The sequence below is a fragment of the Phyllostomus hastatus genome, unplaced genomic scaffold (genome assembly GCF_019186645.2).
Source record: "Phyllostomus hastatus isolate PE091 unplaced genomic scaffold, TTU_PhHast_1.1 phas_contig_495, whole genome shotgun sequence".
In the NCBI taxonomy this organism is placed as follows: Eukaryota; Metazoa; Chordata; class Mammalia; order Chiroptera; family Phyllostomidae; genus Phyllostomus; species Phyllostomus hastatus.
Window position 1 is genome coordinate 1,187,501 of NW_025333895.1, and position 18,207 is coordinate 1,205,707.

The 18,207-nt window shown below is 38.6% G+C and overlaps 1 protein-coding gene across 4 annotated transcripts in view; it reads right to left on the minus strand.

The window, feature by feature from the left end:
* DENND1A (DENN domain containing 1A) overlaps window positions 1-18,207 on the minus strand; it is a 486,624-nt gene that overhangs the window by 366,869 nt on the left and 101,548 nt on the right. For all 4 annotated transcript variants that reach the window (XM_045846504.1, XM_045846502.1, XM_045846503.1 and 1 more), the window contains exon 3: window positions 1,193-1,236. In XM_045846504.1, coding sequence (XP_045702460.1) covers window positions 1,193-1,236 — 44 coding nt within the window. The remainder of the gene's footprint in view (window positions 1-1,192; window positions 1,237-18,207) is intronic.

An 18,207-nucleotide genomic window follows, 5' to 3' on the forward strand; every position in this document is an offset into this window, starting at 1 on the left:
AACTTTCCAGTTGGAAGATGAAGGAAAGGGTAGAGTGAGGAGATTAATATTTTTTTAAAATCTCATTTAAAAGTCTTGGGATTACACACAAAGCAAACCATACCAGTTCTCTTGGGTTCTTATACAATACAATAAAATCTCATTACAAAGCATCTCATTATACTGATTATCCAATTATATTCCCGGTCACAATATGTCCCCTGTATTCATAAAGATGTATCAGATACCTTGCCTTCTGTTGTATGGCCACACTGCAAAGGTGGTACTGCTACTACACTGGATATATCTATTCTATTGTACTTATCTTTATTCAAGGACTTTTTTAATGAACAAAATTAAGTAGATGTACTTCAAAAACATGTTATATTGTATACAACAATCCACATGTGAAACGTTTTACATAGTTGTTTTATTCAGTATAGTCAAGGATACTTTTATTTTAAAACTGCTTTAGAAATCATAACAAATTGCATATTTGAACTGAAAATGTAAGGTGCCCCCAACACCTACAAAATATCTCCAATGTTTCTTAACACTGAAGCTGGACTCCAGAATGTATAACCTGGACCTAACTGTCAAGAATTGAGCAGCATCAGAGCTTCAACAGTATGCTGTGATTAGAACAGTTCCTTCTACTGCATTCTATGCTTGCAGAATTCAGGAACTCCAAGATAGCAGGACCAGCTGTCCAATCTTAACTTTTCCTACCATCATTACAACTACCCTCCCCCTAAAGACCCTTCCTGCATGTGTCTTCTCCTCTGGGTACTACCATAACACAGTTTCATAACCTATGTCAAATTCCAGGGTATGTTATCAAATTCCCTCCGCCCCCTTTTTGTTACAATGGCTCTTGAAGCTTAAGTAACATTTTTTTTAAAGTTCACAGGCAACCCAAACAGATTTCCTAATGAACTGCAGACAGCAGCATAGCTTAAAGTAAAAAGTAAAATTTGTGATAGGTTTTTCTTCCTTTCTGTGCATTTTTCCCCTGAAGGTAACACCCAAAACTAGCACAAACACTTTCAATCCTACTTCAATATGTTTTACTTTTTGTCTTGGGTTCCTAATTACTGTTTCTCTTCCCTTCTAAAAATTCATTTATCTCTTTCAGTAAAAAGAACAGTAATAATATGTTGAACAACTCTGAAATAAATTTTGTCATGTAAAAAATTAATTACGCATTCCGAACCTGGTCACTGTAGTCCTCCGGGAATTGCCTCTGCACCTCAGGATCTGTAAATAATTGACAGATAATATTAATTGGCTTTGGATTAGTGAGCAAGCAGAGGATCACACATTAATATTTGATCAGAAGATGATAGCAGCCCTGGCAGGGGATCCAAGGGGGGCAGCTGAGGCTGCTATGTTGATGAGCACAAGGAAGGTCTCAGCAAGGCACTCCCATTACCCTCCTCCAGAAATAGAAAAAAGAAAAAATTTAAAGACCTGATGCTACTGTTAACTTTAAACTATTACCCAATACAAAAATCTTGCCAGTTGCAAATTGCCCTCAGTATATTTTTTCCAGAGAAAATGAGTTTTAAACTTGCTTGACTTTTCTTCTCTAATCAGAAGCCTCATTTTCATAGTTCGAGATGTAAGCTTGATAAACCACCTTAAGCAGCAGTTCCAGATTGGAGCGGGGGGGTGTGTGTGTGTGTGTGTGTGTGTGTGTGTGTGTGTGTGTGTGTGTGTGTGTGTGTGTGTGTGTGTGTGTGTGTGTGTGTGTGTGTGTGTGTGACAGAGAGAGACAGAGACAGTGAGGGTGAGAGAAGTCTTTCAAGGAACAAATGCAAAAGTCCTTGCTTTTAAAAATAAAATACATACTTCCCCAAATACTTATGAGCTTTTGAAAAGACAGATGAAAACTAAGTAAAGTCTTCAAAACAAAACCAAACAATAAATACTCTTTTAGCTTACCAGTGTAAACATTTTAAACTTGCTCAGAAACTAAAAAATGCATAGGAGAAAATACCTTTCGTGACAATCAGTTTAAAATGAAATTACTAAAAGAGTCACTTGATTCTTCAATCACAATTGCAAGATAATCCAATGCCATTTTCTGTAAGTCAATACAGAAGTGTACTAATTAAAAACTATTAGCACTCCATTTACCATCGATTAGAAAAACATTCAATCTTTTCTAGTAAGAGAAAGATTTGGTTCCTCAGAGACACATTAAGGGGAGTGATCAGAATGATATCTACTTGAGAAACTATGTATCAATGCAAAAGCCTTATGGCAGTTGAGGACCCCTCTCCCAGGGTCACAATATATATACCACTCACTTTCATATCTAGGTTTTAAAACACCAATTTACTTCTCTGTGAAAGTGAATTCATATAAAGTTAAAACCCTTTATATCACAACACAAAAATGCAGTTAATTGTTCTGCAGGGGAAGAACCAAAAAAGAGAAGTAAGGATCTATTCACATACTACATTTAAATCCTAGAAATACCAGTTTTCAAGGCATTAAAGTCAGTGGATGTTACTTTCAAAAATCTAAGACTAATTACAGAAGTAAGAATATTGAAAAGGTCACATCAAAAGAAGAGCTTCCCTAAATAGGAGACACAAAAAAAATTTAAAGGATCTTACGACCATTTCAGCTCTTAGGTATCTTCCAGTTGACTTAAAAACTAAGAATCACCCTGGCTGGTGTGGTTCAGTTGGTTGGAGCATCATCCTGTACACCAAAAGGTTGCAGGTAGGATTCCAGGTCAGGGCACATATCTACGTTGCTGGTCCAATCCCTGGTCAGTAGGGGAGCCTACCAGAGGCAACCAATCTCAACCAATCTCAACCAATCTCTCTTTTCTCCCACCCGCTCACACCCCAGCCCTCCTCTCTTTCTAAAAGAAGCAACGAAAAAATGTCCTCGGGTCAGGATTTTAAAAAATAAAACTGGGGATTATTTTTTTTACCCTCATCTTCAAATACTAGAAGGGACAAATGCCACCTCTACACCGTGACTAGCAGAATTCTGGTGGGCCAATGAAGACACTGTCGCCTCTCTGTCCAGAAGGGCTGAAATTGCACAAGGACTTCGTCTTCCTGAGACAGGAGGCCAGAGGACGCTAACCGCAGCAGGTAGGTCTACAGGAAGAAGGAGCAGCAGGGTGCAAAGGGACAGCCAGATGCCCAACAAACCCCTAAAAGTGTGTTGTGGGACTGGTGGCAGGCAGGGTGTTGGAAGGAGGACTAAAAAAGGGGGTAATGGCTACAATTCTGAAAACATACAAAAATGAGTTTGTCTAGGAAAAAAACCCTGGTATTTCAGGATTTAAAATGTATTCCCAAGGCAAACAAAACAAAACAAAAACAAAAACAAAAACAAACAAAAAAACACACTCTAAGTCACTGAGATACACAGTAAAACAGAGGTTGGTAAAGCCACAAAATAATCCAAGGCTTATTCTTTTTCTTCCGATTGTCATGCAATTAAAACTTACTCTTCAACCAGAAAACTTCAGGTAGAAATGGCTCACATATAATCTTTAATATAATGTCCTCTTTCTTGCAATAGCTTGTACTTCTTGGGACCCACAAAATACCAATGAAAATAAAAATGAAATAAAACCAAAGAATTTTTTATTACCATTTCATGAGGGATGAACATCAGAAACCAAAACTTGTGGTATAGTCTTCAATTTAAAATATATGTTTCTTTTTTCTTTTTAAATATATTTTATTGATTATGCTATTACAGTTGTCCTATTTCCCACCCTTCATTCCCCTCCACCCTGCACACTCTCTCCCACTCACATTCCCCCCTTTAGTTCATGTCCATATGTCATAAGTTCTTTAGCTTCTACATTTCCCATACTGTTCTTGCCCCCCCCCTCTATTTTCTACCTACCATCTATGCTACTTATTCTCTGTACCTTTTCCCCCTCTCTCCTCTTCCCACTCCCCTGTTGCTAACCCTCCATGTGATCTCCATTTCTGCGCTTCTTTTCCTGTTCTAGTTGTTTGCTTAGTTTGTTTTTGTTTTTGTTTTAGGTGTGGTTGTTAATAATTGTGAGTTTACTGTCATTTTACTATACATGTTTTCTATCTTCTTTTTCTTAGATAAGTCCCTTTAACATTTCATATAATAAGGGCTTGGTGATGATGAAATCCTTTAACTTGATCTTATCTGAGAAGCACTTTATCTGCCCTTCCATTCTAAATGAAAGCTTTGATGGATAGAGCAATCTTGGATGTAGGTCCTTGCCTTTCATGACTTGGAATACTTCTCTCCAGCCTCTTCTTGCCTGCAAGGTCTCTTTTGAGAAATCAGCTGACAGTCTGATGGGAACTCCTTTGTAGGTTACTGTCTCCTTATCTCTTGCTGCTTCTAGGACTCTCTCCTTCATTTTAATCTTGGGTAACGTAATTATGATGTACCTTGGTGTGTTCCTCCTTGGGTCCAACTTCTTTGGGGTTCTCTGAGCTTCCTGGGCTTCCTAGAAGTCTATTTCCTTTGCCAGATTGGGGAAGTTCTCCTTCATTATTTGTTCAAATAACTTTTCTACTTGTTGCTCTTCCGTTTCTCCTTCTGGTACCCCTATAATTCAGGTGTTGGAATGTTTAAAGACATCCTGGAGGTTCCTAAGCCTCTCCTCATTTTTTTGAATTCTTATTTCTTCATTCTTTTATGTTTGATTGTTTCTTTCTTCATCTGGTCCTCTCCATTGATATGAGTCCCAGTTTTCTTCCCATCATTATTGATTCCCTGTACATTTTCCTTTATTTTACTTTGTGTACCCTTCATTTTTTCAACTAATTTGCGACCAAACTCAACCAATTCTGTGAGCATCCTGATCACCAGTGCTTTGAACTGTGAATCTGATAGGTTGGCTATCTCTTAGTCACTTAGTTGTATTTGCTGTGGAACTTTGATCTGTTCTTCCATTTGGGCCTTTTTTTGTTGTTGTTTTGTTTTGACACACCTGTTACATAGTGAGGGGAGAAGCCTTAGGTGTTCACCAGGGTGGGGCAACCCAGTCACTGGGTTGTGACGCTGTATGTGGGGCAGGGGTCAGAGAGGGAACAATGGCACTTGCTCTGTTCTCTGCTGGATTTCAGTCCCTTCCACTGCTTCCCTCAAGCAAACTGGGCCTTTCTGGTGCTGATTCCTATGTGGGTAGGCTTGTGTATGTTCTAGGACCCTATGGGTCTCTCCAGCAAACTCTCCTGTGAGGCTAGGAGTCCCTCCTGGAACCTCAACCCACCACAGGTGTTTTCAATTGGTGTTTTGAGACTTTATTTCCTCATGCTGGAGCCCTGGGTTGTGCGGTCTGTCTGGCTCCCCAGTTTCGCCTGGTTTATCTGCGCACGAATATGGGACCACCCAGTCTGCCAGCCGCCCTGAACGCCACACCCCTCCACAATCCACCGCCTCGCTGGGTCTGCCCATTGCCACCCTGCGCACAGTGTCTGCCAGTGACTGCCTGCACACCCAGGTCCACCCGCTGCCGTCTTGCACTCCCAAGCTCCATCAGCTGCTGCCTTGCGCTCCTGGGGTCCTCAAGCCACCACTTTTTTTTTGTTGTGACCCCTATCTGCCTGGCCACCCAACTCCACCCCTCCTACCAGTCTGGATGAATGTGTCTATTTTAACTCCTTGGTTGTCAGACTTCCATACAGTTCAATTTTCTGTCAGCACTGGTTGTTTCTTTTTGTTTCTAAATTTTTGTTGTCCTTATTTTGGTTGCGCAAGGAGGTAGTGTGTCTACCTACACCTTCATCTTGGCCAGAAGTCCTACATGTTTCTTAATATAGGTAAGAGAAAGAAGGTGTTTGAATCTCTTTAAACTACTATATTATAAGAAAGTACATAATAATTAACTAGTCACTTTAAAATGTATTTTATTCACATATAAAACATAGCAGAATTGAAAAAAGGAAACATGGGTAAAAAGAAAAATTAACCTATTTTAATATTCTGAAGGTAAGTATGACCATGGAATGCCAAGATGAGGGTCATGCAAACCCTATTACCCTAAGCACTACCTCAGTGTTGGCAACATCATAAACACCACCAGCTAAATTCCTTCTACTGTCCTAAGACTAACCCTAGGGTGAGATTCCCAGATTTTAACAGAATCATGTTCCAAGATAATACATGAATTTTATTTACTATGACTGAAGCATAAAACTTTTGACTTCCTTCCTTTAAGGCCCTGAGGTTTACAAAAGCAAACTTCATTGGTCCTTAACACTCTTCTAAAACAGTACTTTTTTAAAAGGCAATGCTTTTTAAAACCAAAGCCCAACCTATATAAAGTTCCATTCAATTAGCTCAGAGATCTAGTCTGATAGTTAATAAAACTATGAAAGCCATTTTGTAAATAGTAACACAAAAACTGAAAATAATTTGTTTGAATTTTCTTAGCATGTCTATTTTATACAGTAGGTTAAAATCTTTTTCACAGAGAGTTGATCATTATGCCATAATGTCACCAAAATATCGACATTGGAAACATCTGAGTTAAAAAGGTCCAAATACAATCTGCTTCTCTCAAGCAACACAACACCCGCCTTACTAACAGTTTCAGCATGGCACTTGTACAAAACCTAGCACCCCGCAGTTAAGCAAACCGCCTTTAAATTTTCTGTCTGGCAGCAATCCACTTGCGTGTCTGTATGTTTTTACAAGTACTCTATGTATTTCATTGCATCAGCTGCATTTCTTTGCGTTTTAAATGGTCTGGGAACATTTTATGAAATGTTCTATATCTTTATATGGAAAATAACACGCTGGATAACTGTGCATCAGTCTAATATTTATATGTCTATTTCTTTATCTACCATCCAATGCTATAATTGCTAATGTTCCAAAAACACCTTCTCACATTCATACCCTCACTGCCAAATGCAGTGTCACCAAACAGCTAGCTTTATAAACACAAAAATCTGCAGATGAGAGAACTACCATGGCAAAAAGTAACATAATTTGCTTAGGCAATTGGCAGTAAGAATGGAGTTATTGGCATATGTCAAGCTTTTTCTCTAAGAATTGTCCATGACAGAAAATTAAGAATATAATATAGCAGTACACAGGACACCTTCCCTCCACATCCTTCTTAGCACCTTTCTCCAGATTTAAATAAGACATTATTACAAAATTAAAAATCAAGTTCATCATATCCTAGGAAAATACAACAACAAAAGAATCATATTTAAAATATCTTGCAACAAGATGCATGGTATGATAGATTCTATACATCTCTTAGCCACATAATCCTAATAAGGCTTCACATTATGTCAATGCAATGGGCCACTTCCTTGTTCCAGCACCACAGTCACACAAGAGGCCGTCCCCACACAGAATACGCGCACCACTTCCCTGGAGGCCACAAGACTCATTTCCATATCAAACACAGACATTCCACAGTACAGGCTCCCAACAGCACAGTCTTACTCAGGCACAGAACATGACCAAGCTTAGAACACTGTGTCTTCACAGTAAAAAAAAGTTTGACCTAAAAATGTCTTACTTTTTTCAAAAAAATGCTAATATTCATCAATCTCAGTAATCCATGTTTTCTAATGTTCTACTGTAACATACTTTTAAATCTTTAAGATATACCAGATTGCCATAGTATGTTTAATTAATAGAATAAGAGTTTGGGCGAGACTTACTAGAAAGGTGCTATAAATTATTTTACACAGGCTCCAAAACCTTGAATTCTGCCTTAGGCTAAAAGTTCCTAGAAAACGTGGTAGACAGAACTTTTACAACAGAAATGCAAATAATCCATAAGTACTGTGGTTATGTATGAGGGCTCCTTTGTAGACCAGTAACTAGTATGTGTGCACACACCCCTCTCACTGAATTATCTTCCTGTTTTTCTGTCACACCAGTGACTCCACTCGAAGGGTCAATGCATGACATGGTAACTGATTACTGAAAAATACACTGTCTTCATTTCCTGTGAAAGGTGTAACAACTGTATGCTAACTAAATGTTATGATCTTCTATAACTGGAACTTTTTAGGAAATCTAAGAGAAACTGCAAATGTGGCTGTTAACATAGGGACCTACTACTTTCACTTTTAACATGCTAGGTATCAAGGCAGAAAATATCACATTTAATGCCTACTATATTTATCCAGTCATTATCTCTAGCATATTTCAGTCAATAAGAGGCAAAACACTGAATATCTTGAAAGCTATCAATTATAAAAATCTGTGCTTTAAAAGCAAGACTTCAAAATTAGCTATAATGATATAATCTTCTTGTTCAATTTCATGGAGTTTAAGATGCTATCTTCCTCTCCCCCTAAAACCACAAATGTTAATCCAAGCTGTAATCAGATTTAATTTTCCAGATGAGAAGATGGGAATTTGCTGCAAACCAGTAACAGTCCATTACACTGCTATTCCCTATTACGTTTTCCATTTTTATACTCTAAAAATGTAGGCTCTGAAAAAAAAGCCTGAGAAGCTGTACATTTGGAGGACCTGCTTAATTTGCCCCTAAACACACTCAGAAATAAACTTTCTTTGAATCTTCAAGAAGAAAAGTTAAATTATTTTCTATAATGTAGAGTTAGTGTCTTGACTGTATGACTGCAAACTGAACCACATTCAATAAAGAACTTTCAGGACACTACCTGTTAAACCCATCATAGCTACAAAAAATCAGCCTCGCTTACTTTATGAGATAAAAATGCCTAAATCATTAGTTTAACATTGTAACTAAATACAATTATTCTAGTAAATTATTCCATTTTTGATAGTTAAAATTTACTTACTAAAAATAATATATATATATTTAAAAGGAATGTTTCAAATGTTTCTATAGTAAAAAAACTAGTTTGTTTTGCATTTTTAAATGTTTTTAAATTAAAAACTACTTATTTCAAAAAAATTACTGATTCCAAAATGCAGATTTTATCCTGAAATTACAAAAAATATATAATTCACTAATTTTTAAAAAATTGTTGCCAAGTACTTTAAATGAACATTCAATTTCTGTGTACAAATGGAATTTACCTTTAAAAATCTTGGTATTAACTCTTTGCTCTAAAACATGAAGGCTGTAAGACATAAAAACTGAGTCATTGCCAATTTTAAACCATGCTTCTTTCTATTCTAGCCCTTTCCCTCAACACTGGCATTGAAAATACATTCAAAACCTATGTCACAGAAGCCAGCCTGATAACACAGGAGAACAGTTCACCATGAACACCTATAATAAACACCCAAAGAGCGTTATTCAGGGAAGGAGAGCACAACCCACCTCACTATGGCAAGCAGTAGAACCATTCACGGGCCAGATTCCTCCTCAAACTAACACATTCTGCCTTTTCAGACATATCCTGCTCCAATGTGACTATTTATGCATAAACAGCAGACACTGACCTATTGTTTTCCGTTGTTGGAGTTATGAATGTAGTACAGTTACCAATTAAGTGAATCAACAAGTCCTAAATGCATCAGCTGTTCCACAAATAATGAGTCCATTGACATTATACACTAAAATCTAGGAAGTTTCATCTTTATTTCCAGAGAATGCTGTTATTTTGACCAGCAAATGCCACTACTTAATGATAACTAATTTCATCTACAAAAGGAATATAATAAATCTGATCCTTAACCAAACTTATACCCTATAAATCCAAAATGCAAACATTAGTCAGATTCCAAAGGGAGCTATAAAATGAGAAAGAGAGGGTGTGCTGGAGGAAAAAAAAAGAGTCAAAAGAATATGTTCACATATTTTTACTTTTCCTACTGAATATCCTAGTTTTCAACTTTCATTGTTATTTAAATATTTAGGGTTTTTAAAATTAGTTTGGAGTTTAGAATTCCTAAAATCTATCAAACTGATAGATGAATACTGCTTTTTTTCTAATGGTTATAATCTCAGACTTCTATTTAATTTCTCCATGAGTCAGAATTCATCTTACCCCACCTTTTATATGAGCACCAGTAAGTGTCAAATTTTTACTCCCATATGAGTAGACTCCAGCTCTAACCTGAATGACAGCTGTGCCGTTTATGTCCTACAAATGTAACATCACTGCATACAGTCTTCATAAGTAGATATATCACACCTGCCACATTAGGTGAAAAGAGATAACTTAATTATTTACTCAAAAAAAAATACTGAATGCCCACTATGTGCCAGGCACTGAGACAGGCATTTTGTAAAAAATTCTTAACTTTATCTTCATGGCAAAGCTATGATATAGGGACTATCATAATCAATGTTATCAGTTAAAGAAAGCAATAGGTTATCACTTGTCCAAAGTCAGAAAAATTAGTATTTATTCATGGCCCTAATACTCTAATGTGACTGGCTCAGTTGATGTCTAAGACACAGTCTTTACTCACAAAGAGTTTACCGTCAACCCTAACAGAGAGTACAGAGAATTAAACAAGCAATTACCACAGGGCTTGATAAGTTCTAGGCTAGGCATTGGTAGATGGGCACGGAGCCTAGTCCTGGCCAGGACAGACAAAGCTTCAGGGAAGAGCTTGGCAGAGCCAGGTGTAGAGTCCAGGACTAGATCAGGGCTCATCGCATGCTGCCCACTGCAAGCCCCTTCTGAACAGCAGAGGAGACAATGCATAAGTATTTTGTGAGGTCAGGGCCCATGTTCTACTTAGCTTTGTCTCCTACAAAATATCTTGTCTGTTACAAGTACCCAACAAATATTTTGGCATAATAGAGAAAAAAAATAATAAAATTAAATTAAACAATTCAATACTCTGTCTCTCCAAATGGATAAAAGACAAATTTCAAAACATCCAATTGAAAACAAGCCTTTGAATGCTGCAGGCTTCCTAAAGACACACAGGCATATAATAAGCACACAATAAATATTAGTTGTTGTTATATTATTAACCCCAGTGGAGAAATAAGCAAGCACTATAAATTAGGTGGCTACATATGTATAGGTGTGCCTTAAATTGGAAATACATGTGTTCTTGAAATAAACTTTTATAAACCCAATTAAAATTTTCCCATCGTCTGCCATTACTTACAAATGTTACAACTTTATCAGAAACTGATTTTTTCTTCATCATCAGTGGTTCGAAAATCCTTAAGCTACAGTTTATTTTGCCTCCTGGCATCTGTTTGCTAATGATCTGTAAACATCAAATGCACTAGGGACTCTACCAGATTTACAGAAACCCTGAGGTGAATCTTTGTATAAATTGAAGGACCTTTCTGCTAATTCCTTTGCTTTCTAAGTTTGCATTATGTGTCTCAAAAACAGAGTCCCATTAAATATCTTTGCACTAATAATTATACTACTAGCAACTACCTACCACCTACTGAATACCTAGGTATACCAGTCATTGCCACAGGTGGTTTATTTTATCTCATTTAATCATAACCACAACTCTGCAGGTAAATAGATATATCCCTATTTTATAAAGAAGAAAAGCGAGGCTCATTAAGAACAAATTCAGAGTTAGGTAAAAGAGCTAAGATTCAGCCTGGATTCACCAGACTCCCAAGAATCCAACACTGGCTTTCTTTTCTGGCTTTATTTATTTACGTCCTCCTGTTGATCTGTCTTCTCATCATTATTGTGACTCAACAATAAGACTACAACTGGACAAATAACTAAAACATGTTGTCATGAAACAGGCCTGAGCAGATTATAAATGAGAGCTTTCCAATTTCTCTATTTACTGCCAAGTTCAGGATATAAATAAAATTACTCCAAAGTAACTAACACAAAATACAGCTAATAAATACAATATTTAAAAGGCTTCATATTAAAAACTTAGAATAATTTTAAAGGCTAGAGATTGTCTTTGTATCATCTATGAAAATAATCACTTGCTAAACAGAACAAATGTGAACACAAAGAAAATGTTTTCCTACTCAAGAAAGTGTGTTTCTGAGTACCTCTAAACCACACTGAAAACTGCAATGCTAAGGTCAAACTAGTGCATGCTGACAAATGTTAAGGTCAAACTAGATAAAGCTGACACCCCAGCAAGAGAAACATACTATGCCTGTCTACCAGAAGATTTTCCTATATCAAAATTCTGCCTCTTTTCTCCTGGAAACAAGCCATTACCGCCTAGTCCTCAACTACACTCTCCTAGTCCTTAACAGTGCCTATATCCTAACATCCTTATACTCTTGTATGTGGAAGCTGAGAAGGGTTAAAAACGTACCTAACATAAAATTTGCCATTTTAACCATTTTTAAGTGTACAATCCAGTGGCATTAAGTACATTCACTTTATTGTTCAACAATCAGTACCATCCTTCTCCAAAACATTTTCATCTTCCCTAACTAAAACTCTGAACTCACTGAGTAATTCCCATTGTCCCCTCATCCCCAAGCCCCTGGCAACCACCATTCTACTTTCTGTCTCTATGAATGTCACTACTCTAGGTGCCTCATGTACGAGGAATCACACAGTCTTTGACCTTTCGTTAACTGGCTTATTTCACTGAGCTTGATGTCTTCAAGGCTCATCCACGCTGTAGCACGCATCTTCCTTCCTTCCTTTTGCATTCCTTTTGCGGTATTCCATTGTATGTATATACCATATTTTATTTATCCATTAATCTATCAATGGACACAAGTCTCTTCTATCTTCTGGCTATTGTAAATAATGTTGCTATGAACATGAGGATACAAATATTTGTTTTTGAGTTCCTGCTCTCACGTCTTTTAGCTATATATCCAGAAGTGGAACTGGTGGATCATATGGATATTTTATGTTTGATTGTTTCCGAGAATGTGGAACCACTTTAACATATTTCAGAATATTTTTGTTATAAAACTAGAACTATCTATTCTCAAGCTCTTCTAAGTTTCCTACACACTCTGACATACTTACTACCACCAAATGCTAGCTTCCTTTGGAGCCCTCCCAAGTGGTGCATGTTTCCTCTGCACCCCTCCTCCTACAAGCCTGGAGGTTGGGTAGGTGGTCTTTGTTCTTTGTTGCCACATCCAGACCATTCTCCACCACTTTCCAAAACCCAAATTTTAACCTCATGTCACCAGACTACACTCCTATCCCACCTCTGCTCTGTTGCCACCTACTAATCTCAGGGTTACTCCTCTCCCTTGAACCACTAGGATCCTGGTGCACTCACTCTCCCTCACTGCTCCCACCAGTCTTACCAATTTTACTACTCACATAGATGATCCTTCTAAATTGCTAAATTCTTGACTCCTTACCCTCCTCCCCACCAAGGAGCTGGTCCTCTATCAAATCTCAGTCCCTCTGTGACTCTCTTAGTTTGTCACACTCACTTGGCAAAACCATAATCCTTGTCAAGCCCAACTATCCACCCTCACTCCTGTACCTGACTGTAGCTGGAGAAAAATGAACAACTATGTTAACTAATCTACCTTTAAATTTAGATTATTCACTGTAAGTGAGCTTCAATGCAACTTAGTAATTATATCACATTTTCCTTAATTCATTCACTCTCTCACTTTCCCCGGTGACTATTTCATACTTTCTCCTTCCCTTCAAACCTTCCCCATCCTCAATTCCCATTAACTACCCTATATGCCCCTTCACTAAGAAAGTGGAGCAATCAGAAAAGGACTCCCACAAGCCTCCCCCACCATTTCTACTTATTATCTCTGACTCTCACAGACTCTGCCTTCATCCTATTACTAGGAAGAACTGCCTATGCCCCTTGCAAAGGCCCCTCCTCTAGTTCACTTATAAACTCGAATCCCAACCCCTCTCACCAATTCAGATATTGCTCCACCAGTTTTCCTGTTTCATTAATTTTACCTCTGTACCAGATCTTTTCCCATCAGCACGCAAACATACGGTTATTTCTACAAATATTTTTTCAAAAGATCAAGCCCATCCCCCCATAGCTACTACCCCATAACGTTCATTCTCTTTAAAGCAATATTCTTCAAAAGAGTGTCTATACTCACTGTCACCAATTCCTCTCCTCCCACTCTCTTTTTACCCACGCCAATCAAGTCTTACCCACCACTTTTCTGAAACTACTCCAATAAGGCCCTTACTGCTAATATCAATTATCAATCCTCAGTCTTACTTGACCTATAAACACCACTTGACACCCTTGATTGCTTCCTCCTCCTCAAACCACCTTCTTCATGGGGCTTCCTTGGCATTCCACTCCCCTGCCTCATGGCTTCTCCTTGGGTTCCTTGTTGACAGGCCTCTTCCTATTGAAGGGTCCCCAAGTTCAGTCCTTGGACTTCCTCACTTTTCTTTCTTCATGTCCTCCTTCGATGGTCTCTTTTAGTCTCATCACTTCAAATACAAACATGCACTGTCAACTTTAAATTATTTCTCCAGCTCAGGCCTCTCCCAACACCAGGCTAATTCATGTAACTGTCGACTCAACATCCCCACTTGGATTTCTAACAGACACCTTAAATTTAACATGTCCAAAACAGAACTCCTGCTCTTTCTCTCACACTTCAGATCCAATCCATCGGCCAACGCTGTCAACTAAATCTTCAAAATGCATTCAGATTCTGGCCATTTCTCTCCATCTCCACCACTACACCACTCCGGGCTAAGTCACCGTCATTTACCACCCGGATTGCTGCAGTCGTCTCCTAACAGGTGTCCTTGTTCCTGCCTGTGATTCCCAACACACTGTTCTCCAAACAGGAGCCAGAGTAACCCTGCTGCAGTAAAGTCAGGTCCTCCTCTACAAAGGCTTCCCTTCTTCACCAGCAACTCTCTGACCTCACTTTCTACTACTCTCCCTCCTACCTCTGTGCTAGCCACACTGGTCTGCTTGCTGTACCTCAAACACACAAGCCCTACTTCCACTTCACGGCCTTTGTCCTTGCCATTCACTCTGTCAGATAAATAACAAGGAACGAAGGCATGTGTTGTCCATCTTCATTCATAAGTTACTTTCCTAGTGTGGTCTTCCCCAACCACCTTATGTAAAATTATAATTTCCTTATCCCACCATGCCTTATTCTCTTTTCCTTGTTATTTTTCTCCTTATCACATTTTAACATCCAATATACTACACTCTTTCTTGTTATCTGTTTTCCCCTACTAGTATATATGCTTTATGATGGCAAGGATTTTTCCTCTCTTGTTTACTGCAATATCCCTGGAACCTGGAATGGGACCTCATACATAAATACTGAATGAATGAAAGAGGAAATGAAGGAGGAAAGGGAGCAAAAACTCAACCATTCCTTCCAGCAAATAATTTGGCAACATGTTCCCAAAGCCCTAAGAATGTCTATGCTCCTAAACCTCGTAATTCCACTTCTCAGAATCTGTGCTATCATAAGGAAATATAAGTAATTGTTTTTATGTTTGTTTCAAGCCTCATTTCAAAAACTGGAAGGGGAACACCAATAAACTCAAGTGACCTAACACTGACACCACCATTAAAATTACATTGTGTCTATAATAACATCAGAAATGCTCTCCATTTTATTATGAAAGGTTTAACTTAAAACAGCTCAGGTCCTACTTCTCAGCGAAAATTCTCTGACCCCTCCTCCTCAGCACCAGCAGGTTAGGTGCCCCCTGTGTTGATCCTAGACACTCCACAGACTGGCTCACTCTATCATGAGCATCATGTTACTATTACATTGTGTGTGTGTGTGTATAATTACATAGCATATATTCTACATATGTGTATTACTATTATACTATGTTAATATTATTATTATGACACCATTAAATCTCCTTCTGTGGGCCCTCTAGCACTACAGACACTGGAAAGCTAAAACTTTCCCAAAGGGCCCTGCAACTAGGACATCAGCTGTGATTTAGCTTCTGCCAATCAGATCTACCTCAGGAGACTGAAATCAGAGCACAGACAAGTAGGGAGCCAGGAGGTAACACAAGGAACCTATTTTTCTGATGCAGCAACTCAAAGAAATGGCATGATGGTTCTGGAGGCAGCAACCTTGATGGAGACTTCCTGAGCCCAGACAGCAAAGATGGGAACATCACAGGACCAACATTTGGAGCCTCAGCTTCCAGGCTCCTCCAGCTTCCTGACCTGGGCAGAGGCACTTATTTTGCGATCTATAATGCGCTCCCAGGTGTAACACACACCCATGATTTTGGCCTGAACTTTCAGGAAAATGATATTTTGTTTTAATTTTTTAATTCAAGTATTTTATTTATATTTAGATTTTTTTATTATAAAGGAATTTCAGTATTTATTTTTTAACGTGGTACAAGAAATTTTATGTAACAATCAATTACAAAACACAAGAATAGATACAAGGTATTTCAAGTACTACTTATGTATAATGCACATCCTTGTTTTTCCCTCAAAAATATGGGCAAAAAGGTGAGCATTATACAGGGAAAAACATGGTAGCTCTTTTGGTGTGCTGCTTCTGCAGTGCTACTCTGAAAGTCATTCCTGGAGATTTAGCCTGCAGCCTATTCCTCCATTCTTTCCAACACTTCTGTAAGACCAAAATCTCTGTATGCAATCCTTTTCCTAACAGAGTGGTTTCTCTTATCTTCACCTGGACCTTGACTGACATACATCCTGTGTATACCTCTATCCTGTACTTATCACACTGGACTATAATCTTCTATTTACTTGCTGACCTTCCCTACCTAACCTTAACTTTCTTGACAGTGGAACCACTTTTATTTATCTTTGTATCCTCTACATCTAGAATAGGTGACTCATAGCACATCATCATTTTCGGTAAGTTCCTAGACAACCACAATAGCCATTATAACATGAAAAAGATTTGGCATGAATATTAAAGTGTTCAACAGGGAGCGAGCAGGCCTCGATTCTACCACTATGTGATTCCAAAGAGGACTCTAAACCTGAAATCTCTCAAATATAAACTGAAAGTGTTGACTGAGTTTTCTTGAATCTAGAATTCTATCATGGTATGATCTAAAATCCTTAGACAACTTAATGCTTTGATAAAAATGTCCACATCTTTAATTATCCTTTAAAGAAAAATGGCCCTGAAGAAAGCACTTTTCTGGTTTTCCCTGTAGCCCACCACCCTACAGAGTTAGCAAGACTCTCAGAAAAGAGAGAAAACAATTCTAAAATCCTTTGAATTAAGTAAAATTTAAAACTTAAGTAGCTATGGCTACTTAAATACCATTCTATTTATGCCTTTTAAATTAAGAATTTAGGAAGTCTGAAAATGGAAATAAATATTTCCCATTAAGAAGCAATTAATAATTGTCCTAAACTACACCTACACTCTTGGAATAATAATGGGAATTTTAAAGATTCCCTTCATCCTCTCTGCCTGGCTCCGTGACTTTGCCTTTGTGTTTCACTTCCTAATCTGGAGGTGCTTCTTCCCTCTTGCCATTACTCTAATACCTGCATTCTGTAAAGGCCCAGCCTCCGTTTCAAAAACTAGTAAAACCTTATAAGAGAAAACAGAAGGATTCTTGGCTTGGAGTAACTGTGAGATCTCTCCTCCTCAATTTGCATTTCCTCAATAGTCTTATAAAAACCACCACATATGTGCTTTCATGTCAGACGGCAATTCTCTCCTGGGTGGAATCTGTCAAAGTTTACCTAACCTCTGGACTCCTCACCCACACTGACTGACCAGCAAGTAAGAGCAGACCCAGGAACCAGGCCTAGAGAAGCAGGGCACACAGGAAATGTGTGACATTTGGGGGCAGAGTTGATGGGAGCAGTTATGAGGGCAGCACAAAGATGGTACACAAGTCTAAAAAAGAAAGAGGGGGGCAATGGGGGGAAAGAGAGAGAGAGAGACAAAGAGAGAAGGAATCCAAACCTCATGGTGCCCAAAGCAAAATGCTCAGGAAGCCCTGAGATCAGGGTAGAGCAGAAAAGACAGTCTTATTGCTTCTTTCAAACTTGCTCACTCCGTACCTCACATAGTTACCTTTGAATAAACAACAACTTGGCCCTGAGAATAGGCATGGGGCTTTGTCAGTGTTCATGCTTCCCAGCTGGGACCTACGTTGAGGCATGGACAGGCAGTTCATGGGATGCAGCAAACAGATTGTGGAGTGCTGCTATCCCAGGCAGTGATGAGACCCTTCTCCCCACATATTCTCATCAGGACAAACATGATCCAGGGTCCAGGACCCTGGACCCCAGAGCACCACCATGACCCTATTCTACGGTTACACAGTCCAGGTGCCATTCCCTCCTCCAGTCTCTCCCCCTGTGGAAAACAACCCATACACCGCTGCCACAGCAACTCAACATGCACAACCAAGTCTAGCTGTGTTCCTTCTGGAGCCCCCAGCTCCTACTGGATTATAC